This window comes from Vulpes lagopus, chromosome 5, assembly GCF_018345385.1.
Source record: "Vulpes lagopus strain Blue_001 chromosome 5, ASM1834538v1, whole genome shotgun sequence".
In the NCBI taxonomy this organism is placed as follows: Eukaryota; Metazoa; Chordata; class Mammalia; order Carnivora; family Canidae; genus Vulpes; species Vulpes lagopus.
Window position 1 is genome coordinate 122,387,391 of NC_054828.1, and position 24,775 is coordinate 122,412,165.

The 24,775-nt window shown below is 36.0% G+C and overlaps 1 protein-coding gene across 1 annotated transcript in view; it reads left to right on the top strand.

The window, feature by feature from the left end:
* NBAS (NBAS subunit of NRZ tethering complex) overlaps positions 1-24,775 on the top strand; it is a 322,232-nt gene that overhangs the window by 85,071 nt on the left and 212,386 nt on the right. Inside the window, 5 exon segments of the mRNA XM_041755246.1 lie at positions 1,491-1,642; positions 2,893-3,033; positions 3,283-3,361; positions 7,685-7,789; positions 8,409-8,545. Coding sequence (XP_041611180.1) covers positions 1,491-1,642; positions 2,893-3,033; positions 3,283-3,361; positions 7,685-7,789; positions 8,409-8,545 — 614 coding nt within the window.

Sequence of the window (24,775 nt, forward strand, 5' to 3'; positions counted from 1 at the left end):
GTTAAGAAAGACAAAGTAAGTACATTTTTTATTGGGAGAAATACTTAATTCAGCTAAATAAATAGGCAATTAAGAGTAAAAGCACTAGGCAGGAGAAGGTGAAAGGGGTACAGGAGAAGCATAAATATGGCCATCCCTTTTAGGAAGCATATAATCTTTCTGAGAAGGTAAAGCTTCATGTCTAAAATACAAATAAACATATAAGAAGATTCTGGATAAGTGCTGTAGGAACCCAGTGAAAGTAGCAATCATTTTAGACAGTGGTTATGAAAGACTGTCAAGTGATGACGTTCTGAAGCAAGTATGAGAGAATTCAGAGCAGACATCCTGGAGTTAGATGAGAGGAAGGTATTCTTCATGGGATAAATGGTATGAGCAAATTCAAAGAAAATGAACATGACCTGTGGCATTGACTGAATCGGTCATAATCATTGCTTCATGTCTGCATTAGTACCTGGCCCCCGTAGGCGCCCAGTAAATATTTCTTGTATGAGTAAGTGAGCGCTGTAAGTAAACCCATCTGCTGGATTTGATATTCAACAGCAGTGAACTTTGGGAAATATGATTAGAAAGATATATTGACCTTGGTTCCAGAGGATGTGGAAGGCTTGTGATGACATAGGCTTTTTATCTATAGGGGATGTGGGGATGTGTTGTGGATTTTTGACTGTGTAGGTGCAGAAGATGAATTGGCGTGGAGGGAGAATGTTGGTGGGAAACTCTACTTATGACAGAGACTCCTGTGATTTCATAGGTTTTATAAGTTGATGACTAGACTGGTGTGGAGGCCATAGACCTGGAGAAGGGGAAATGAGTTAAGAGACATTTGAAGAAAGAACTGATAGAGTGGAATGTGTAAAGGAATGCAGGGTAGGAGTCAAATTAAACTTATAACCACAGTGACTCTTTCTTGGAAGAGGGCAAGTCAGGGATTTTGAATAGAGTTGGAGGAAGAAATTGGGAGGGAGGAATCAGCCCTTGGTCTTTTCAAAGAATAGCATATCTTGGCTTTTATGATTAAATTATCATCTGCACTTTGTGTTACATCTCATGGTCAAGAAAATACAGAACTTTGAAGTTCTGTGCCTTATTAGTTTTGTTTCAAAGTTAAGCATGCTTGTTACAATAGGAAATATATTATCTTGCCTTTCTGCTTACTTTTCTACTGTATTTTATAGCCCAAAGGCAAACTAATGAGCAGCTATAAAAATTTGGGTAGATCTTCCTAATGTTTCTGAAAACGAGTCTTGAGCTTTGTGTTTCATTGTGTCTCATTAGAAGAAAAAAGAAAGCTATATATAGGAATCTCATTCCAATCACCTTTAGGGAATTAGCCTTTTCTTGTTGAGCTTCTGTAGCAGCTACCTGTGGCCAAGGGCTTAGGTAGCTGTACTCCCTTAGGTCTAGCTTTATAATTCTAGAAGGCAGCTGTCACATGCTGTCAGATGTTATGGGTTCTTTAATGCCTCTGTCTTTTTATTTGTATCCAGAGTAAAATAAAGAAACGATCCTGGGTTCTTCATGAGTGTTTGGAAAGAGTTCCTGAAAATGTGGATGCTGCAAAGGAATTGCTTCAGTACGGATTGAAAGGCACAGACCTGGAGGCCCTGGTAGCAATAGGGAAAGGAGCAGACGATGGCAGGTTGGTCACAGAAAGATTTGGATTCAAAAGTAAAGGTGACTTTGTGGAAACATTGAACTGAGACCTGGCAGAGGGTAGACTGCTTTATTTAGGTTATTCTGTAATGAGACAGTTGCCTTCGATCAATGCTTCTCTTATCTGAGGCCACAGCTTTCTTTCCTTTGAGTAAAAATGTGTGGATGTATGATAGCTTGATGCTTTAAAAAAAAAAAAAAAAAAAAAAGCAGATTCTACAGACCTCTCACGGATGCTGACAGTTTCTAAGCTGTGGGCTAAGGCACATGCCTGGGGGTGCTGACTAGTCAGGAGCACCCCCTTGGCAAGTGTGAGCTTCATTCACTTTGTTTATCTCAGCATCGTACCTCTTTTAGAGAATTCAAGTGATTAAATCCTGTGTTTTATGAAAGCATTTTGTACACATATAAGTACCACATAAATAAATGTCTGTCGATAATAAAAGGAAACTTATTTGACAAGAGCCATTCCTCATTAGACATTTGGAATTTTTTAAAGATATAAATGTGATAGTTTAATTAATAGGTAAGTACTGTAAATGAGTCTGACATTCATTATCATTTTCAAATATTATTTTTTTTGTACTTTATTTGTTTATTTTAAGTAATCTCCATGCCCAATATGGGGTTGAACTCATGGCCCTAAGATCAAGAGTCCCATGTTCTGTGAACTAAGCTAGCTAGGTGCCCCTCGAATTTTATCGTACTTTTATTCATTTATTTTACTTATTTTTAAGATTTTATTTTTATTACCTGAGAGAGAAAGAGAGGCGCATGAGCAGGGGAAGGTGCAGAAGGAGAGGGAGAAGCAGGCTCCCCACTGAGCAGGGAGCCTGACACGGAACTTGATCCCTTGATGCTTAACTCACTGAGTCACCCAGGTGCCCCTATATATTTATTTTTTAAGTAAACCATTTTAAAACCTTAAATAGAAGTGATTCAGATTGTAAACTTTGTGCAACACTTTCTTCATGGGCTCTTTCACATTGGGTGAATATAACCTCACATATTTTCCTAAGTAGTTTTCATTATCATGATTTTAAAATTTCAGTATGTGACGACTAGTGATGACTTCTTGCTCAATCTGTGGATGAATCATTTTGCTTACAATAGAAAAACTTTCTTTCAGTAATTGGTTCTTTTTGTTTCTGTGGAAATCAACTTAGTAATAAAATCAGCCAGAGTAGGGGAAAGCAGCTTTCACTTACAGCTTTGGCTTTTTTTTTTTTCTTGCAGATTTACATTACCTGGTGAAGTAGACATTGACAGTATCCCCTATGAGGAGCTTTCACCACCCGATGAAGAGCCTGCCAAGAATAAAAAGGAGAAGAAGATCAAGAAGAGAAGGGAACTACTTAAATTAGTGAACTTTGCAAAGTAAATTATTTATTACTATTTGTTTGGTACTTTCTTTAAAATAATGTGTGTTCTTTGCTAGGATTAATTGCTCTAAATTATTCCAGCAACTTATATCAAATGCAGTTAGTATTATTTTACCCTTATGCTTTTGTATATTGTTCCTTCACTTTGGGGCTCAATGGAATATTGTTTTTTTATTCTATTTTAACTTGTAGAGAAATGTGCTTCTGTGTAATGTAAGTGGCCTAATAGAGTTATTCACAACAGGTTAACACTGGAACAAAAGGAACTTTGCCGTTGTAGACTGAAATTATTAACCTACTTAGATCGACTTGCGACATACGAGGTAAGGAGTAGTTCTGATCAACCCAATTATGCTTACTCGATATATCATTATAAATGGCTGCCCTAATAGCTGAGATTCTTGGTCCTTATGACTATTTATGTTTTAGGAAAAATTCATTTTGTCCAAAAGCAGCTTCTCTTACATATGAGCTTTGGTAAAAATTAGAGACTCTGGAGGCCAGAAGTTATGTCAGTCTAGGGAGTAGAAATGCTTTAGCTATTTCAATGAATCTGTGTTTCCTAAGTATATGATCCTTTCCATTTACTTTTATTTTACATTTTGGTTTTAAGGTTATGGCATATAGCTGTCTCCAATACCAAATTTCAGTATACACTGGGTTTTAATAATCTTAATAACTTCTGGCTCATTTTATTTTAATGATTTCTTAGTGGGTTGAGTTTAGTTGGTTGGACTTTGATCCTAATTATGGCCAAAATGAGACCCTTGAACTTAAATAAAGTATACTTTTTTAAAAAAAAAATTTCTTTAGGGACACAAACCCTGATGTTTCCATGTTCAGTAGCACAATTCAGATGTTGTTAAAGATATTTCAGCAAATATATATAGTTTAGATTGCTTTTTCACATGACCCTCACAGCTGAAAATACCCAGAGATTAATATGAATTTCTATCTTTTAAAGTGTGACTTCTCTTGCAGGTTGCTTCCTCTGTCTTTGTTAGTCTTCCTTTATGTTAGTCTCCCTCTTGGCTCATAGTACTGTCACAGAGCAGGCACTCAGTACACGTGACCTCTGATGATAGGATGCTCGTACCCAGAATAATGGAGATATGTAGTACTTCTAATGCCTGTATGCAAATTCAAAAGCATCTGATTTCCCACCTGCTATTAAAATAGAAATGTTTTCAAACAAAATACCACTGACAAAAGAGGGCAACTTATGGTTACTAGGAAGCATGGTAGTGAGTATATCATTTCATACAAATAAGTTACAAAAAAATCCCTAATACTTTTATCTCTAGGTACAACTAGTTTGACCATTGGATGGTCACACTATTTTAAAGTGTATCTTTTTATTGTATTGGAGTTGTATTTTGAAGTAATATATAAAAGCATGTTATAAACTGCAGAAGTTTGTAAAGATATAGTTTATTATGTTTTCTAAGCCTTTGTTTTACTAAATTGATTTTGAGATCTCAGAGAGTTCCATAGAATGTTCAGAGTTTGATTATTCAGTTATTTTTCTTTCATTTACCCTTTAGTTATCAAATTGCTATTTCCTGTTTGACAGTTGTAAGTATATTTCCTAGTGCATGGTGTACAGTATTTGTTGAGCCCACTTTCTTAAAGAATTAGGTGAATTAAGCTTTTGAAAAGTAGGTGAAGTTGATGAATTCAGCTGATAAAATGAAGATATTCAGATACAGTGGCTCAACTAGCTAGATAGTGGTAGAGATAGGCATTGCATTTTAATCATGGGACATAACTTGCTTTATTAATTCTGTGATAAGTTAGATAAAAATGGATTCATTTCAGTGGGCCACAAGTGCCTGGTATGTACTAGCCATTATGGCAGTGCTGGAGGTGGGGATAAGAATAAGGAACTGTCCTTCTGGAGTCTGTATTATGTAGACAATAAGTGATGACAATGATGTGCAATGAATTGATGAAAGAGCATAGTGGGGAAAAACATTCAGTTTTTCCTCAAGACATCTGAGAAGACTCTACATAGGAAATGATATTTCAGCTAGTCTTTAAAAAAAAAAAGTCAGATTTAGGGGGCTGGGGAATACTATGAGGGGGACATGAGAGCAGAAGCTCTGAAAAGGTATAGAGGTTTTGTCTTGTTGGCTGCTATATCTCCAAGCTCAGATTGGTACCTGGCTCCTTGCAGGGCTCAGCAAATATTTGTTAAAGCAATCAATAGATAAGAGAGTATCTTAAGAAATACCAACACGTTTGTTGAGGACTTACTGTTTGTCAGCCACTGTGCTGGGTACTTAATCCAGATTATTTCTCAGCAGTCCTTTCAGGCAAGTGCTATTCTCCTTTCAGTTTTATGAGTATGAAAACCGAGGCTTGGAGAAGGAAAGTAATTTGCTTAAGTAGAAAGCAAAAACTCCTAAGGATGTCTCTTGAATTCATTAGCCTGTGCGATAATCAGCATGCTGTATGAAGAAAGGCCCAACATTACAAAAAGAGGTGGGATGCTCTCCAGAGAGTGAACTTGTGGGGTGAGGCTGGGCTGCGAGGGAGGGGCAGCGGAGACCAGAGGGAGAAGAGGTGATTAGAATAGTTTCTGGCCACATTTTGAAAGGTCTCTCATGCTGTGTAAGGAATTGAGTTCAACTGTTGGAGGTTGAGTGAGTTTAGGAGAGAGCAGGAAGTGGGTAAGTGGAGACAGTAGTTGTAAGCAGTTCTTTCAAGAAGTTTTGTTTGAAGGAAGCCAAGAAATGGTGTTAGCTACAGGGTATATGAAATGAAGTGTTATTTTTATTTTTTATTTTTTTATTTATATATTTTTAAAGATTTTATTTATTTATTCATGAGAGACAGAGAGAGAGAGGCAGAGACATAGGCAGAGGGAGAAGGAGGCTCCATGCAGGAAGCCCAATGTGGGACTCAATCTCAGGACTCCAGGATCACATTCAGCCCTGGGCTGAATGAAGGCAGGCACTCAACTGCTGAGCCACCCAGGCTTCCCAAAGTGTTACTTTTTTTTAATAGAAGGAAGAAGTATTGTTTGTATGCTAATCGGAAGGAACCAAAAGAGGGTGAGGAGGAATTTATCAAACAGAAGAAAGAGGAGATGATGGCATGATTATAGAAACAGGAGAAATGGGCTCCAGAGCTTGAGTAGGGTTCTGGACTATTTGGCAAGCAGATGTATATAATTTTTCTGTCGTAATGGAAGGAAGGAAAATCCTGTTGGTATAGATGCAGGTAGATGTGCAATTTTAGTGGGTTGGAAAATGAATTTCCTATCTAATGGTGTCAGTTAAAAAAGTATATGAAGTAAATTTTCAATTGAGAATGGAGATGGGGACTAAGTATTGGAGATCTGAAAAGAATGAAAGAATTGTAGAAAAGTCCCTAACAGAATAGGAGAGGGAACTTGTTAGGGAAATGTAGTGGCATTGAGGGATAGCAGATTTGAGTTGAATTTATAAAATTTCATATCTTTCTTAAAGTATAGATTAGAGGATAATTAACCCAGATGTACTCCCTGCCCAGCTTCAACCATTTTGCTAAACTTCTTTTACTCTCCACTCTTGCCTTTTCTTTCACTGAAAGAAAGGTGGGTATGGTGGGTATTTGTCGTTTCTAATGGCTGAGTAATATTCCATTGTATACATAAATCAAATGATGTTGCTCCTTAAGGCTCCTTTCATTCCATTTCCCTCGAAATCATATTCACTTCTGTATTAATAACAGTATGTCATTAACAGTATGTGACTCATCTGACTCTAGAACTCTTGGCCTGTTATCCATCTGCCTCCTGGGAAGTTCCTTTTAGAGGTGCTATAGTTCCAAGTCCAGTATGTTTGCAAGTGACCTTCTCAACCCTGCACCCTCCCCCTCTCACCTCCTCCACACCTCCACATACCTTGTCTCTCTCTTACCTCAGTATATTAATCCAGTCAACAAGTAATTATTGGTTATGTATATGCAAAGCAGTCTGCTAGGTATCTGGGGTTCAGCATTAAGCATGACAGACATGAGCCCTGTGTCCTACATCGCAGTGGGGAGATCTTCATTTGCAGTTGCCATGCTAACTCCTATTTGTCTTTTATAGGAGAACGAGTTTTATAGTACCCTTCCTCTTCCTCTGTGTTTCCTTTTAGCTGTTCCTCTGCACTGATTTCTCTTTCCTACTAGATTTTAAGCCATTTGGAGGGCAGGAAAAGTGTATATGGTATCACTGCCCCCTCTCACATAGTAGACAGCCAAAAAAAATTGATTCATTGTTGAAGGAATGAATGATTCAGTCTGCATTTTACATTGTTCAGCAGCAGTAAAGTTAATGTAAAGTTCTCATACAGATGCAGGTGCTCATAATGGAGAGGCATGTATAATGGTTGCTTATTTGTTTTTAGCAGGTGGTTGGTTTTGGTTGTCTTACTGTAATTAATTTTTTACTGCCTATTTCATTTACTTAATTTTTTTTAATTAACAGCATTTATAAATATGGCCATTTTCAAAATAAAGGCAAGAATGCAGATGTACTACTTTAGTTCACAGTTGATAGTTTAATTAATTCAGAGCTTATTTATTTGGGGAGGCAGAGTTGTAAAGGTTTTTAATATTTTCTTGTCACCCGTATTTAAAAGCCTTTTCATTATTAAGTTGCTCTTTCCCCTCAGGAAATCCTGGGAGTGCCTCATGCATCTGAGCAGAGATACGATGCTGAATTCTTTAAGAAGTTCAGAAATCAGAATATTGTTCTCTCAGCAAGAACTTATGCTCGGGTAATTTCTTTTTTGTAAATAAAATAATTATGGCTATTAACATTTTTTAAATCTCTGAGCCACACGGTTAATGTTACTGCATGCATTCACCATCATTTAATTTTTTGTTGCAATATTCATGTAGAGAAAATGGAATTAAATTTTTAAAAATGTTTATTCATTGTTCCTTTGCCCATTTTCCTGCTCATGCCCCCTCTATCTCAAATAAAATCTTAAAAAAAAAAGGGGTGGAGGGAGGGCATGTGGGTGGCTTAGTTGGTTAAGCCTCTGATTTTGGCTCAGGCCATGATTTCAGGACCCTGAGGTAGAGTCCTGAGTCTGTGGGGAGTCTGCTTGTCCCTTTCCCTTTGGCCCTCTGCCTGCTCATGCTCTTTCTCTTTCTCTCTCCCTCAGATCTTGAAAAAGTAAAAATGTTTATTCACCAGAGATTTAAAAATAAGTAATTTTTATAGCATCAGATTGAGAAATTGATAGAGTAGGAAGAGTTAGGAATATTTCAAAGTACCTTATATCAGAACAGCGTAAAAAGTTAATTTTAGGTTTTCGAATGTTGTCTTACAAAATCATTCACTTATTTCTAAGGTTTACATTGCAAACTTCCCCCTTGCCATTTGTACAGGAAAGTAACGTACAAGCCCTTGAAATTCTATTCACTTATCATGGATCAGACCTGCTTCCTCATCGCCTTGCAATTCTCTCCAACTTCCCAGAGACCACCTCTCCACATGAATATGCTGTTCTGCTGCCTGAAGCTTGGTATGTGACTGGGTATAGTGAATTTTACCTTCTTTCTAACAGTTTTTTGTTTCATGTGGCATAATTTGAATTAAGCAAAATTAATTTAATCCATTTAAACTTTCTTTTGATTATAAAATTATTTCTAACCGTATTTTTAAATGATCTTAAAGCCAAAATGTGTCTAGCATAGCAGGGTCACCTTAACTTAATAAGCATGAACTAACTTTCTCTCTCTCTCTTTTCTTTTCTTTCTCTTTCTTTTCTTTTTTCTTTCTTTTTTTCTCTTTCTTTCTTTTTTTTTTCTTTTCTTTTCTTTCTTGAAGGCCTCCTGATTTTACTGGTGTGTGCTCAGTATGCAGTGTTTTTATGGTTAAGAACATTTGTTTTTTGTGTTTCTTTTTTTATTTTTATTTTTTTGTTTCTTTGTTTAAAGACAGTTTTTAGGATAACAATATCTGTCTGAGTTAGATGTATCTTTTAGAAATGTAGTTCTGACAGTATCGGGTAGTAGGTCCAAGGGACTTGGGAACGTCTGAATCTTACTTCTCTTAACACTGTTTCTCCCCATGAAATTCCAGAGACAGAAAGACAAATGGGAAATCAGAGTTCCACTTTATTACTAATTGAACTGATGCTCTTTATCTCAGTTCAAGGCTATTTGAGAATTGGGTCACTACACATGACATAGACTCTTAGTTCAGTGGTCTTCGTTGTAGCAGCCAGTAGGCTTCTGGAGGCCAGAACATTTCTTCTTGAGAATGAAGAAGAGATAATAAATTTGCTTCAGTGTCCAGCTCAAAATGGGTAGGTAGGCCATTTGCTCCAGGCCTGAGTGGCACCTGGGAGCCTACAGGAGTGCAGTGGATCCTATGCTTGTCCATGACTGCATTGAGGCCAAAGGCAAGAGTATTCACAGGGGGACATTTTACATCCAGTGAGTGAACTGGTTTAGTAAATGTGAGGCCTTCTTACATCTACTAGTAAATCTGGCTTAGTCACTGAGCTGCATGATTCATATACATTCTGAATTTGAGTTTACTCATCATTACCATGAAGTGACAGTCCCTGTGTTGCTTATTCATCCTGTATATATTGAGTAACAACTGAATTGATAGGTATGAGGTCTGCTGGTAATCTGTAAAACAAGAGATTGTGACCTTTCCAGTTGGAATCACTGTTGCAAATTTTAGCTACTGGCAACTTAATACTGTTAAGGGATGTTACTGGAATTGGGGATCACTTGGCTTCCTTATTTCTCCCCTGTCACTTCCACCCGGATTCTGTTGGTAAGCTTAGGTATTTTTGATGGTGAGGACCAATGTTTATAGAGTAATTAGTAGGTATTTCATATATAGTTATATCTGGTTTTCAAACACTTTTGGTATTATCCCTCTTATTATAAAAACTGATTTATAGAAGTTTAGTAGTATAACTTTCTGTAAGTATGGCCAGGATTTGTAATTTATATTTGTTTATAGCTGTAGGCAGCTCAAAAAATAAGTTCTAAATTCCTCATTTTACACACTACTCTTAGTGTTCAAAAAGTCTTTGTCATGATAAAAGTGAATAAAAAGAAGCTTGATTTTATTCTTAATTTTCATGTAATTTCTTTTATATTGGTACAGTGATATATAGAATGTGTTTTGTGACAGTATAAGTATTTTAGAATATAATTGTATTGTTTTCTACCGTTTTGCAAAAATAGATCTAATCTGAATGTAAATGAGTTTTTTCTATAAAAGTATAGAAAAGGGCCATCTCTTAAAAAAAGACAGGGGGCTACCATCTCTTAAAGTTTTTTTTTTTTTTTTTTAAGGTAATTTGTCTTTAGATTTAAGTTCATTTATGGTTATTGTCTCCTGATGACTGCTTAGATAAACACATGATTTTTTGATATTTCAGAATTGGTTTGCAAAATAGTTTTACAATGCCCAATACTGGATCATCTCTAAATGCCTTATGGTTCCCTTACTGGGGCTGCTGTAACCTGCTTAAATTGTGATAGATACTGGAAATGTGTGTGTATATATATATATATATACACACACACACACACACATATACATACATATATATATATATATCTCCACATACCATGTTATAGCAGGGGGTTATAGAGGATAAAGCTATTTGGAATCATTGTGTTGGAATATGTTGCTAGACAAAACTCTGAAAAGTCTGGATTCTTAGGAGTCCTTAACTATATTCATTTTAAACACATTGAGGAAATAAAGATTTTTGTTTCTCAAGAAAGTCACATTGAGTGTATTTTTTTCTCTAATTAGAAAGAGTGAGGAACAACAGTAGGTTTTAACAGTAATGTCTCTTTCCTTATGATTTTATGTGGCTATAAAGCAAACCCACAGTTACATTTCAGGCATAGCCTCTCCTATGAGGTCTTCCATAAACTTACTCCTTTTCCTATATTCTCACCATCTTTGTTCTTGTAGTAGAACCCTTTTTACAGTATATTTTAGTTAGTTTTTTTTTTTTTTTATGTCAGCTTCACTCTCTCTTGTCCCCTATTTTAATAAACATCCAATCTTAAACTGAAAACTAACTCTTTAAGGTAGAGACCATCTCCTCCTTATTTTTGGCCTAAAGTGGGTGGTGCTTGTGTAGTAGGGTCTCTGGAAATGCTTTTCTAGCTGGGTAAATTAGGTCTGCCTTATGTCCATTTATAAGAGAAGTCAAAGGCTGTCCTGTAGGAAATACAACAGAATAGATTTCTTACCTTTAACAATGGAGGTGCCCTGGTTAGTGTCTCACTGAGGCTCTGACGGCCTTAATTTATGAGTCTGGTGCTATTTGAGCTCATGGTTAAAGCCTTACATTTTCCCAGCTTGAAGTTTTATTGTAATGGATGTGGAATCAATAAGATCTATTTATAGAAATCATTTCCTTTTTGAGGAAATTTATTCTCTGAATACTTGGTATTTATCTTCCAATCACTTTCAAGTCAGATGAACACCTAGTGTCTTTTGTTGGACCAAGCGAGCTCTTCTGCACTTGTTTGCTGAGCACCATCTGTGTGCCTGGCACTGGGGGAGGTGAGCAAAACACAGTTTCTCTTTAGCAGGAGTTATTCAGATATGTTTTAAGCATCAAGAGAAAGTCCTGCTTTACAGCATCATGCTTTCAAACTGAGGAAGAAATAAGAGTTGGAAAGACTAAATAGGGATGAGCACTGGGTGTTAAACTATATGTTGGCAAATCGCACTCCAGTAAAAAAAAAAAAGAAAAAGAAAAGACTAAATACATTTGCAGCCTTGTCTGCCTTTTTTTTTTTTTTTTAAAAGCCTCCTCAGTTGCAGTGTTTGAAAACTAATAACCTGACCTTCCCTCTTCCTCATTTACTGCCTTTAAGGACAGCAGAGCATTCTGTCCACATGCCTTTTTTTCTCAGAGTATATACTGCTCAGCAGCTGAGCCCATTGCATCCTGCTTTATCTTTCCTTGAGCCCCTCCACTTGTATTTTGCAAGAAATAAATTTTTAGTAATCTATTCAATACATTTGAAACAAGTTACTCAACTCTAAATGGCTCCCCGAATGCAGAATAACTGTGTAACTCTGCACAGTCTTTAGTTGGCTGTTAGGATAGCAGCACAGTGTCCCTCCTTTTCTCCCTCCTGCTGTGCAAGCCTCTTGTCCCAGGAGCATGCCATGCTTGCCCCTGACTGGTGCACCCTCCTCTTGGATCTTCATGTGACTAGGCCTCTTACTTTCTTCTGAGACCCTCTCAGAGGCTGTCTTTTCAACAAACCCTTATCTGACCACTCTTTTTCTATAGCCTTCACTCTTTCCCACTGTTTTTGCCCTTAGCAGGTTTTTCTTCATGGCACTTACACCTAACATCTCCTATGGTTTGTCTTCTCCACTTTATCTGATCTCCCTTGGCCATCTTATTTAAGATTTTACCCTAACTTTAAATCCCCCTTCCTTGTTTTATTTTCTTCCTAGCATTTATCACCCCTATGTTAGTGTTCTACTTACTTGTTACTTGTTTCCCTGCTAAAACAGCAGCTCCAGTAGGACAGGGACTTGGTGTGTTTTCTCCTCTTCCTTAGCCCTTCCACACTTAGAAGATTGCCTGGCACGTTTTAGGCACTCAGTAAATACTTGTTGAGTGAATGAATAAATTCCTTACCCATAAGGGAAGGACCTTGTGTCTTGCTCACTTGCCTAGAGTATATACGTGGGAGGATAGGTAGGGTTTTGCATTTCAGAGTTTGAGCTCTGTAATGGGAAGCAATAGTAAGTTATGTTAACAAAGTGGCCTTTTACTTATCCTGTGTTGAGATCCTGTAGACACAGCTTTTGCTTTTGCGTTTAACCAAAGTTTGACTAACTGATTTTGTTTGGGCCAAATTTGATGATTATGATTGCTGGGAAACTTCTGTGGTATATGCTAGTTTTATGTTTTATATTGTCATTCTTAAATTATCATGTGTGTTTGACAGTGATGAAATTTAACCCAATTTTGTAAAACTTTGAAATTACATTTTTCTGTCAGATGATTCATCTTTTTATTAGCTATCCTTAATATGTCATTGCTATAAAATGTATACACTTTATGTTCTAGTTGCCTGGTTTAGTTGAAGTGCAAAGGTAGCATTTCTATCTTTATTAGCTTCCACAATTTGTGCTAATAGAGATTTCTATAAAAGGGATTTTTTTTTCTTTTAGAATTTTTGATCCTTAAGGCATGTTTTTGAAAGATTATTTAATTTTTTCATCTTAGGCCTCTTTTCCCATTGTAGAATCTTTCTAGAATGATGGAAGTAACGTAGTTTTAAAAGTTATATTTTGAACAGTTGTCTGTTGAAGTAGCATAGGGGTTAGAGCTTTGATTCTAGAGCCAACTTACTTAGTTCGTGTTTTTAAATAGCTTTTCTTAAATGTACCTCAGTCTTCTCAACTGTAAAATGGCATGATTGTAACACCTACCTCATAGCATTGTGAGAATGTTTAATGAGTCTGTGTATATAAAACACTGAGAACAGTGCTTGGCGCCAGATAAATGCTACTTATGTGTTTGCAATTTTTTTTTTTAAGATTTTATTTATTTATGAGAAACAGAGAGAGAGAGAGAGAGAGAGAGGCACAGACACAGGCAGAGGGAGAAGCAGGCTCCATGCAGGGAGCCCGATGTGGGACTCGATCCCAGGTCCCCAGGATCACACCCCAGGCTGAAGGCGGCACTAAACCGCTGAGCCACCGGGGCTACCCTGTGTTTGCAAGTGTTAATGCAGAATCCTCTAGGAGAGTCTTGGCTTTATATACATCATATGCTTACTGTTTTAAACTTCTTATTGAAATAATCTTATAATTATGTAATAGTTGAATGGAGAATATGGGGAATGCCTATATATCCTTCACTTCTCCTTTCTTCCCATATAATCATAGCACATTTATCAAAAATAAGAAATTGGCACTGGAATAGTCAGTTCTGCTATAACATGACATATACATTCCTAAAAATCACTGACTATGCAGAATCATGCAGTGAAAACACAGGACTTATGTAAAAAATGGGATTAATTATCCAGCACTCAAAAACATTGTTCAGAGAAACAAAGTTAGGAAACTAAAGTCCTAACATATTTTTACATGTGTTACTTGGGTAACAGACATGCAAATACTAAAAGATGGCACTTACCTAAGAAAAAACTTAGCACAACTTCTCATGTGGAAATGGGTATCAGAAGAGTTGCGTTCCTGCATTATTGGGAAGTGAAGGAAGCAGGGTGGTTAGAAATCTGGTGGAAAGTTGTGCCACCAGATGCGGATGGGGGGTGCTTCCTAACTCACTCCTGAAACTGAGTTCACTGGTAGATGTTTGGGTGTCCCTGCACCTGTAACCCGACATAACTGGGTTCAGTGTTCTGTGTGCACCTGGTGTTTCTTGTGGATGAAATTGGGAGTCAGCAAATGTGAAATTTGTGTTACGCTCCTATGTGTCATTAAAACAATCTTGCATCTTTAAATAGGATAGCAGAACTGACTGTACAATACTGTTAACTAAATGACAGATTTATTTGGATATAATTAGTTTTTCTACTAATATCTCTTTTCTGTTTCCAAATTCAATCCAGGATACCACATTGCATTTAGATTTCATTTATTTTTAATATATGGAAATGAACTCTGTTGTATATATCTGTCAGGCAGGAAATTATTTGACGCATGTATTTGCTAGATAATGAAAATTGATACTTGTATTTGTATTCCTGGATCATTTCCAGAATCAATAAGGAAAGACTGAATTATTTAGTATATTTGAGATATTACAATATTTAAAGTATTTTATAGTTCTAAGTGGTAAAATTCTATTGATGGAAGTCGAATATCCAGAACATTGCATAGTCATCATCGTAGGCAAGCTGTTACTATAGTACCTTGGCAGTTTGTTTGCTTGTAAATACCTGAGTTTAGTTAGATTATTTGGTGATTGAAAGTTTGACTGAAAAGCATTCTGTAAGTGTGCAGATGGGTTGTTCTTGTGTGAACCATAAAAATGTGTTACAGACCTTTCTGTTTTCTTTTCTGAATTTGTGATTATAAGAATTATTTGTTGACTTGTAATCATTCTCTGCCTTCAGCTCCTTGGCGATTAATGTGACATCCCATTAATGCTAAAAATCAGAAGAGGCTGGGTAAAAGACATTAAGTCATTTTTGTTTAGATTGTGTAGAATGTCAGCCTAATCTTATGTCAGCACATACCTGGCTACTTAGAAACTGCTTTTTTTTCCCTAGAGCATAGAAATAGAAAGCACTTTCACCTGCGTTCATTTAGAACAACATTGCAAAACAGTACAGTAAAAGTTGTATGACAGCTCAACTGGCAAAACATTTCTCCTCCTCAAGAGACCCAGGACCTCTTTGTGCCAGGCTTACTTAACTGCATGTTTGTCCCTCTCATTTTATTCCCTTGCTAACCCTGAAGCGTTCCTACTTTTCCTAGGACCTAATCCCTTTGTGCTGTTCTCTGCCCCACTTGATAATGCAGCAAGATGATAGACTAATTGGGTTCTTCAATAGTTCGATTCAGAATGAATATATCTTTTGTGCATTTGTAAGTCATGTTTTTGGTTTTGCGTATTTTTAGCTTTGTTAAATTTAGGGGCCATTAAGTTCATTTGGCCATTATAAACTTTTATTTTTTATTTTATTTATTTTTTTAATAATAAATTTATTTTTTATTGGTGTTCAATTTGCCAACATACAGAATAACACCCAGTGCTCATCCCGTCAAGTGCCCCTCTCAGTGCCCGTCACCCATTCACCCCCACCCCCCACCCTCCTCCCCTTCCACCACCCCTAGTTCGTTTCCCACAGTTAGGAGTCTTCATGTTCTGTCTCCCTTTCTGATATTTCCTACCCATTTCTTCTCCCTTCCCTTCTATTCCCTTTCACTATTATTTATATTCCCCAAATGAATGAGACCATATAATGTTTGTCCTTCTCCAATTGACTTATTTCACTCAGCATCATACCCTCCAGTTCCATCCACGTTGAAGCAAATGGCGGGTATTTGTCATTTCTAATGACTGAGTAATATTCCATTGTAGACATAAACCACATCTTCTTTATCCATTCATCTTTCGATGGACACCGAGGCTCCTTCCACAGTTTTTAATTTTTTTAGAAACATTTTTGATTGTAAATGCATAGTATCAAATTTACCATTTTAACCATTTTTCAGCATACAGTTCAGTAGTAAACACATTCACCTTGTTCAACCAATTTCTAGAACTTTTTGTCTTGTGAAACTAAAACTCTGTGCCCACAAAACAACTTTCCATTTTCCATTCAACCCAGTCTCTGACCAGCATCATTCTGCTTTGTGTCTGGATGATGTTTTCTACTCTAGGTGGCTCATGTAAGTGGAATCATGAGATATTTGTCTTTCTTTGGCTCTTTTATTTCACTTAGCATAATATCCTCAAGGCATCAAATACTTTTAGTGAAATTAAACTTATGATTAAATAAAATTTAGATTGGCTTGCCATCCGTGGGTCATGTTTCTATTTGTGCTGTGGAAGTACTGCCCAAATGAAGTAAAGGATGAAGATGAATTCTCGTTTGAGATGCAAGGTTACTGTTATTGCCTAATTTTCTGTGGCAAACCTTTTCATCTTTTTGTGGTAAAGAGAGGGTACAGACTGAAGGGAATGTTTAGTCTCTAACTTTTGTTTTCTAAATCTTGGGTTTGAGTAGCCAAGCATAGAGATTTTTTCTGTAATTACAATAACATAAGATTTATGTGCTAAAATAGCAAAACATAAATAGGCATTTTATTAAAATTTCCAATAGGACAAATTTGATTTAGGTCAAATTGATTTTATAACCAGATGACATTGTTTCCATTCTTCACAATGGAGAGGTAGATTGTTACTATACTTGCCTTTTCAGATTGTTGATGCTTTCATATTCTGCATTAGTTGGTGATTTTTTTTTTTTCAGAAATGAAATAATTAAATAATTTGAACTATCTTTTTCAATGAAGTCTCAGTGGAAACACTAGGCAGCTTTCAATTGGGAACTGTAAATTTTTATTTGTTTTCCTTGAAGGGCAACAGAAGACTGTACCAGAATTAATTAATGGTGGCTTAGTTTCATAGTTTTAAGGATACTCTGGAAGTTTCTCTCCCATAAGAAGCATATTAATATTTCTTTCGAATCAGATACTGAGTTTTGAATTTTAATCTTTTTAAGTGAAATTTATAACAAATCATGAGTACCTATGAAACTGATTTAAAAATTAAAGCATTTCTAAATTGCTTTATCTTATTTTGTTTTCATTGAAAGAACAGTTTAAAGAAGATGAAGGAGTCATTCGAAATTGTGTGACGTCAGTCAAATGTGTGGTCCCTGTCCATAGATAAATTAGAATCTAGCAGGTAAGATCAGGCTGGTTAGGTATAGATGTAACTATCATGTAATTAAAATACATGTTATAGGATGAGTTTAGATAGGTTTGAGATAGGAGAGGTTACTGTCTGTTACAAAGGAGGTAAATCAGGAAAGCCTTCTTGGAAGAGGTAAGGTTTGCTCTAGACCTTGAAAGTTGAGTGTGACTTTGATATTGAGAAGTTTGAGGAGGAAATAGTCGTCTGAATATTTAACCTGAAGTTGTTTTACTCACTCAGTCTTCACCTATACAAAAGATGTTCAAAAAAAAAAAAAAAGATGTTCCCGGTGAATTCATTAGTTGAAATGAATTTTTTAAAAAATTTATTCATTTGAGAGAGAGAGAGAGAGAGAGAGAGAGAGAGAGAGGCAGAGCACAAGCAAGGGAAGAGGGAGAAAAACTGATTCGTGCTGATTAGGGAACCCAGTGTGGGACTAGGTCCCAGGACCTGGAGATCATGACCTGAGCCCCAGGGCAGACGCTTAACCATCTGAGCCACCAGGCAGCCCTGTTAATGGAAGTGAATTAATGCACAGAATTTGAATAAACAATCAGCAATTTCTTTTTCCTTATGTTTTTATGTAGCCTACTTCTGTTCATAAAGATTTCTTTTTTCCTTCACTGAAACTGTTAAAAAGCAGTTTCCGTTGGTCATTCTGTTGGTCATCCCCACTGTAATTTTGTTGTTGTAAAGGAAATATCACCTAAACTGTAGCCTGGAAGATAAAATAATTATGGGAAAAATTGGAGCATTGCATTTACTTGTTTGATTCTCAAGAGAAAAATGAAAATGTTTCTTTTCCCTTTAAAATTGAAAAGTTGATTAGTTACCTAATCAAAATTCAATTCCCATATGTGCAGTTTATTTCTGAATTGCTGTGAACAAAGAACAATAAATTGGTTTGTATTTTAGGCTTGCAATAAGTATTTGCCCTTCTGTGGTGAGAGGAGTATAGAGAGTACTTTACAAAACGGGATATATTGGCAGTTTCTGAATCCAAGAATAACCTGATGTTTGGATCAGAAAGGAAAAGCTAATCACCTCAACTGTCTGGGAGCAGGGTCTGGGGCTGGCAGTGGGATAATTGGTTTAATTGTCTCCTGGCACTGTGGGCACGTTAGATCTTGACTCAATTAGTTCTTGTCTTTCTATTTATGTAAAGCAACCAGATGGATTTAGGGCAATTTCTTTGATTAAGAAGGTGGAAATGAATATTTCAGAGTAATTTTTATGGGCTTTGCAAAGTATGATGATACTGATATTTTGTATTTGATACTCTGAGAAGTACTAAGGAAATGAAGGTGTGCTGATTTGTTGATTTCCTCTTTTTTACTTACAAATCAATTTTATGTTTTACATAAAATTCTCACAGCGTGTTGATGGGCGAAACAGAAAAGGGATTGTTATCCTGCTTTCAGGACAAAAAATTTGAGAGGCATTAGTAGAAATATATGCTGAAATAGGGAATCATTTTGAAAATAACTTTAATTGCACGATCGTTTTAGTGTATGTGTAACATTGTCAAATGTTTTTAATGTGGCTTAATGCAGTTCAAAGTTTATAATTTTATTTGAAATTAAAACCTCTTTGAGAGAGTACTTTTTAAAAAACTAATGTACTCTCCTAAAAATCTGTTACTAGATTCAGCATTACTTCCTGGTACCAAATTATATTCTTTTCATAGAGATGAGATTTTTCTTTCAGTATTCATTTTCCTCCAAACTTTAAGTACCCTGCCCAATAATTCTGAACATGTGATCCTTAAGTAGATTATAACATCTTCTGAATGGTTGAATTACCTTAGGGAAATAGTCCCTATAATTCTTCTTGATCACAAAATGTCTTTTCCAGTCAAGATTTCATTAATATGTAAATACTTGTCTGTAACAGCAGTGAATCTCTTTATCACACTATATTTAATTAACATATAAATAACCCTGAGAGACACTTTCCCAATTTCTGATATAGCCAAGCCTGTTTAAATATTGTATTTGTAATAAGAAAAATTCTATTAAGAATCAAATTCATATTTCATACACAAAGTACATACATACACTACTTTAAAAAATGTTTTGACGGGGATCCCTGGGTGGCGCAGCGGTTTGGCGCCTTCCTTTGGCCCAGGGCGCGATCCTGGAGACCCGGGATCGAATCCCACGTCGGGCTCCCGGTGCATGGAGCCTGCTTCTCCTCCCTCTGCCTGTGTCTCTGCCTCTCTCTCTCTCTCTCTGTGACTATCATAAATAAAATAAAATAAAATTCTAAAAAAAAAAAAAAAAAAAAAAAAAAAAAAAAAATGTTTTGACCTCTTTGTTTACCCAATTTTTAATAACTGTAGAAAAAAACCTCCGTGACATATGTAAATGTTGGGATCACATGACATGGTACTGACATATTTGATGTAGAGAAGTGGCAGTGTGGTAGTACTCTGGGAAGATCAAAGGCTTTTTGTCAAAATCTGAGTGTGTGTCTTGGCCCTGATACTTTGATAGCTGTGTTACCTTTGAGAAGTCCCTTAGCTTCTATAAATTTCAGTTTCTTCAAGTGTGGGACCAGGGACATTGCAGAGGTATTGTGGTGATTGAGTAATGTAAGAGCGATCAGTGTCCTCTGTTACTGTTTCTAGCATATCACTGGCGTTCAGTGTACAGCAGTGGTAAGGGCTATGGCAGCAGCAGTACCAGTTTTTTTGGTACATGTGGATAAGCATATCATGTTACAGATATCTTGTAGTTTCAAGTGCATTAAGTAGGCTTGCGAAAGACTGATGAGTAAACAAAATGTAAATGTGGTAGGGAATATCCTTCCCTGCAGATACTGATGCCGTGATTTGCCCATCTGGCACAGCATCCCTTTCTTGATATCAGGTACCTGAGGTTCCAAATTCTTAATGAAGTGGCTACCTAGTGAACCTTAGCTTGAATGCAATTTTAAAGTTTTTAGTTTCACTTTGTATTGAATTATATATACAGGAACATGAACAAACTGTAAATGTGTAATTTATACAGTTGGTATATTTGTACAATTGATGTACAGTTTGGTGCATTTGTGAACAAGTTGAAGAACGACATTGTGAGCATCCCTTATACCCTCTCCTATTACCCTCTTGTAGTCACCTCATCTAAGAGAACCACTATCCTGACTTCTGATGCTAAAACTTAGTTTTGTCTATGAAAGAAACGGAATGGCTTGTGAGGACTTTTTTACATTAAACTCTGGAAAAGCATAGATAGCTATTCTCAACAGAGATCAGATTTCTTCACATTGGATACTTTTCTAATGCTGGATGTACATTGATTTTTTTAATATTTAAAGTGTGTTTCTTATAGACAATATAAGATTGTCTTATATAACAATATATTGTTGATCCTTGAACAAGGTGGGTGTTAGGGGCACTGACTTACTGTGCAGTCAGAAATCCATGTGTGAGTTTTGATTTCTCCAGAGCTTAACTACTAATAGCTAGCTTACTGTTGACCAGAAGTTACCAGTAGCATGATCAATTAACATGTATGTTGTATGTATTATATACTATATTCTTACAATAAAGTAAGCTAGGGAAAAGAAAATTTTATTAAAAAATTGTAAGGAAGAGAAAACAGTTATAGTACTGTATTTATCGGAAAAATCTGTGTATAAGTGGACCCACATAGTTCAAACTGGTTTTATTCAAGGATCAGCTGTAATGGAATCTTGCTGTTTAATCTGGCAATCTCTGCCTTTTAATGGTCATGCTCTGGCTATATACATATAATGCATAGTTCAGTATGGCTTAGTTCAAGCTGACATTTTGGTTATTTGTTTATCATTTGTTCTATTTATTATTTGCCTTTTTCTCCTTTCCTGCCTCTTTTGAGTTGGCTGTTTTTATAATTCCACTTAATCTCCTTTATTGAATTATTAACTGTATGTGTGTGTATGTGTGTGTGTGTGGTTGCTGTAGTGTTTACAGCATGTATCTTTAGCTTATGGTGGTCTACCTTCAAATAATACAGCAAAACTTCATGTATAATGTAAGAACCTTTCCCCAGTATTTTTCCATTTTTCTCTCTGCTGGCTTTTGAATGATTGTTGACCTATATTTGACTTTTACGTATGTTATGAACTCCACAATACATTTTTTTGTCTTTTTTTGCTTTAATCAGTAACATCTTTAAAAATTAAAAATACACTTTATATTTGCACATGTATTTACTGTTTCCACTGCTGTTCATTGCCTTTTGTAGGTCCAGATTTCTATTTAATACCAATTTTGTTCTGTCTGGAAGGCTTTCTTTGGCACCTCTTTTAGGGCTAGTCTGCTGGCAACACATTCTCTGCTTTTGTTTGCCCAAAGAAGTCTTTATTTTGCCTTTGTTTTGAAAAATACTTTTGCTGAGTACATGATTCTAGGCTGTCACTTTTATCCTTTTAATCCTTTAGAGGTTGCACACCTCTGACGTCTTCCATTGTCCTCCATGAGGCTGGTTTCATTCCCACTGTTTGTCTACATCATGTGTCTTAACTTTCTTTGGTTGTTTTTAAAATTTTCTTTATAACTAGTTTTGAGCTCTTGGACTATCTATCATGTGCCTTGATGTGGTTTTCTTCGTGTTTGTTCTCATTGCTGCTTATTGACTTCTTTGGATCTACACCAAATTTAGTAAATTCATGTGTATTATTTCTTCTGATATTTTTTTCTTCTCTCATCTCTCCTCCTTATTACAGTCTTTTCGGGCTACCACTTATATGTGTGCTAGCCACTTGCTCTTGTCTTACAATTCATTTTTTTTCCCAGTCTTTTCTGCTTTTCATTTTGGATTGTTTCTATTACTTTGCAAGTTGACTACTTGCTTCTGTGGTTTCTGCTCTTAATGCCATCTTAATGCTCTTAATGAAAAGTGTTTTCATCTGAGCTGAGTTTTCATTACTAGGAGTTAGATTTGGACTTAAAAAGTTTTTTCTATCTCCATATCATGTTATTGGTATTTCTTGGTCTTAAGAAATTGGTAATTCTTCTAGTTATAGGCCTTAATTTCCTGCTTTTTTACATACCTGGTATTTTTTATTGGATGCCAGGCATGTAGGTTTGTTCATCTCACCAGATGAGTTCCTATCTCTGTTGTTATGGAATGTACTTAGTCCTTTGTCATAATGCATTATGTAATCACATTGTGTGTGTGTGTGTGTGTGTGTGTGTGTGTGTGTGTGTACTATTAGGTTAGCTTCTCTGGGAAGTTGATCTAAATAGATTTCTTAATTTATAATGGGTTAAATTAATCCATAATGGGTTTCCTTAATCTGAAAATTACAGAAAGTGTTCTCGCAATGCAGGTATAGGGCTGTTTATTTGATGTTGTGTCTAGTTTGTGAATAATCTGGAGCCTATTTTTATTTCAGGGTCAACTCTCTCACCTCTTCCTGAGTACTTCCTGTACTTGTTTGTGATTTTGTGAATGAGTGTTTACTGTGTAGTAAGAATCCATACTAAAACATATTAGACCCATTTTCTTCAATTCTCTAATATTTTTCTTTCTTTCTCTTCCTACAATCTCTAATTTAACTTTGAACTTTATCAACAGTAGAAATGTGTTAGAATTACTTGCGCCACAGATGTTTAGACCATTATCTTCCCAACCACAGCCTGTGGAATTGACATCAGAGCCTCTCTGTCTACATTTCTGGGATTTTTGTTTCTTTAGTTATGATTGTATGTTAGTCTGCAGTTAATTTGGACTAGATCCAAAGAATTCATGATGGAAAGGCTCTAAACAGACTTGTACAGCAATATCTTAGGGCAAACCCCCTTTTGTGCTGCTTTGTTTATTTAAAGCTTAGGACTTTTCACATCTCTTTGTGCTTATACATGCTCATATATAGCGCAGAGCCACTTGCAGCATACAGTACCTGCAGTGTTGCTGATGGCATGGGTATACTATAGGAGGTTGTACAATCCATTTCAGAAATTTTAAATCAGAAAAATTTGAACAAACCCTAGAGTATATTGTCTAAATCTGTAGCCACAGAGCAAGCAACCATATTCATCTTGAACTGTAAATACCCTGTGGTTTATCCATCTACCTATCCATTTATCTATCATTAATTATTTATTTAGCGAGGTTTAGGGCAGCCCCAGTGACGCAGCGGTTTAGCGCCGCCTACAGCTCAGGGTGTGATCTTGGAGACCCACGTCGGGCTCCCTGCATGGAGCCTGCTTCTCCCTCTGCCTGAGTCTCTGCCTCTCTCTCTCTCATGAATAAATAAATAAAATCTTAAAAAAGTATTTAGTGAGGTTTAAATGAATGCCAGGTATTGTATTAAGGATATAAAAATGACTAAAACCTTGAAGGAGCTTACAGTTCAGTAAAGGAGCAAGACACAAATAAATGTACATATTTTATGTGACCTATGATGGGGTTATATCCTGATAAACCCGTTGTTGAAAATGCATTTAATAAAACTAACTTACTGAATATCATAGCTTAGCTTAGCCTACCTTAAACATGTTCATAATGCTAGACTACAGTTCGGGAAAATCATCTAAGTGGTGAGCATCTTATGTAATTTATTGAATTACTGAAGTACTGAAAGTGAAAAACAGAATGGTTATATGATTACAGAAGGGTTTTAAGTAAATTGGGTGTTTATCCTCAGTAGTCAGTTGCATGGCTGACTGGAAGCTGTGGCGCACTGCTGCTATCCAACATCGTGAGAGAGTATTATACCACATAACACTAGCCCAGGAAAAGAGCAAACTTCAAAATTCAAAGTAGTTTCTACTGAATGCATATTCCTTTCACACCATCATAAAGTAAAACATTGTATATTGAACCATTCTAAGTTGGGGACTGCTGATAATTCTGTGCAGTGACAGCAGTAACAGGAATACATTAAAAGCTTAGTAGTGGGGAAGAAAGTCAGGTAACCTTTATTTGGGAACATTACAGAAGGTTTCAATTGTTTTTCCCTCTAAAGATCACTACACTGATTGTTCCAATTAAAGACAACGTTGTAAATATGCATGCCATGAATTAGACTACTTTTCTATCCATTTAGGTGAGGAATATTATATATATTTATATATATTCTATATATAAAGTGCTGAATTTATAATTTTTTAATTATAATTTTTTAAAATTATTTTTAAAAAATATCAATCCACATTTTTTTCCTAATGCCACTATATAACTTGGTTTCTGAAGTGTGTATGTATATATATATATATATATTTTTTATTTTTTTTTGACAAGTTTAAGAGTTAGAGTAACACAATGCACGCTTCCTTTTTAAAAGGTGCTTGCTGAGTAATTACTTCCTTGAATCATTTTGCCGATATTCTTAGGTACTTAG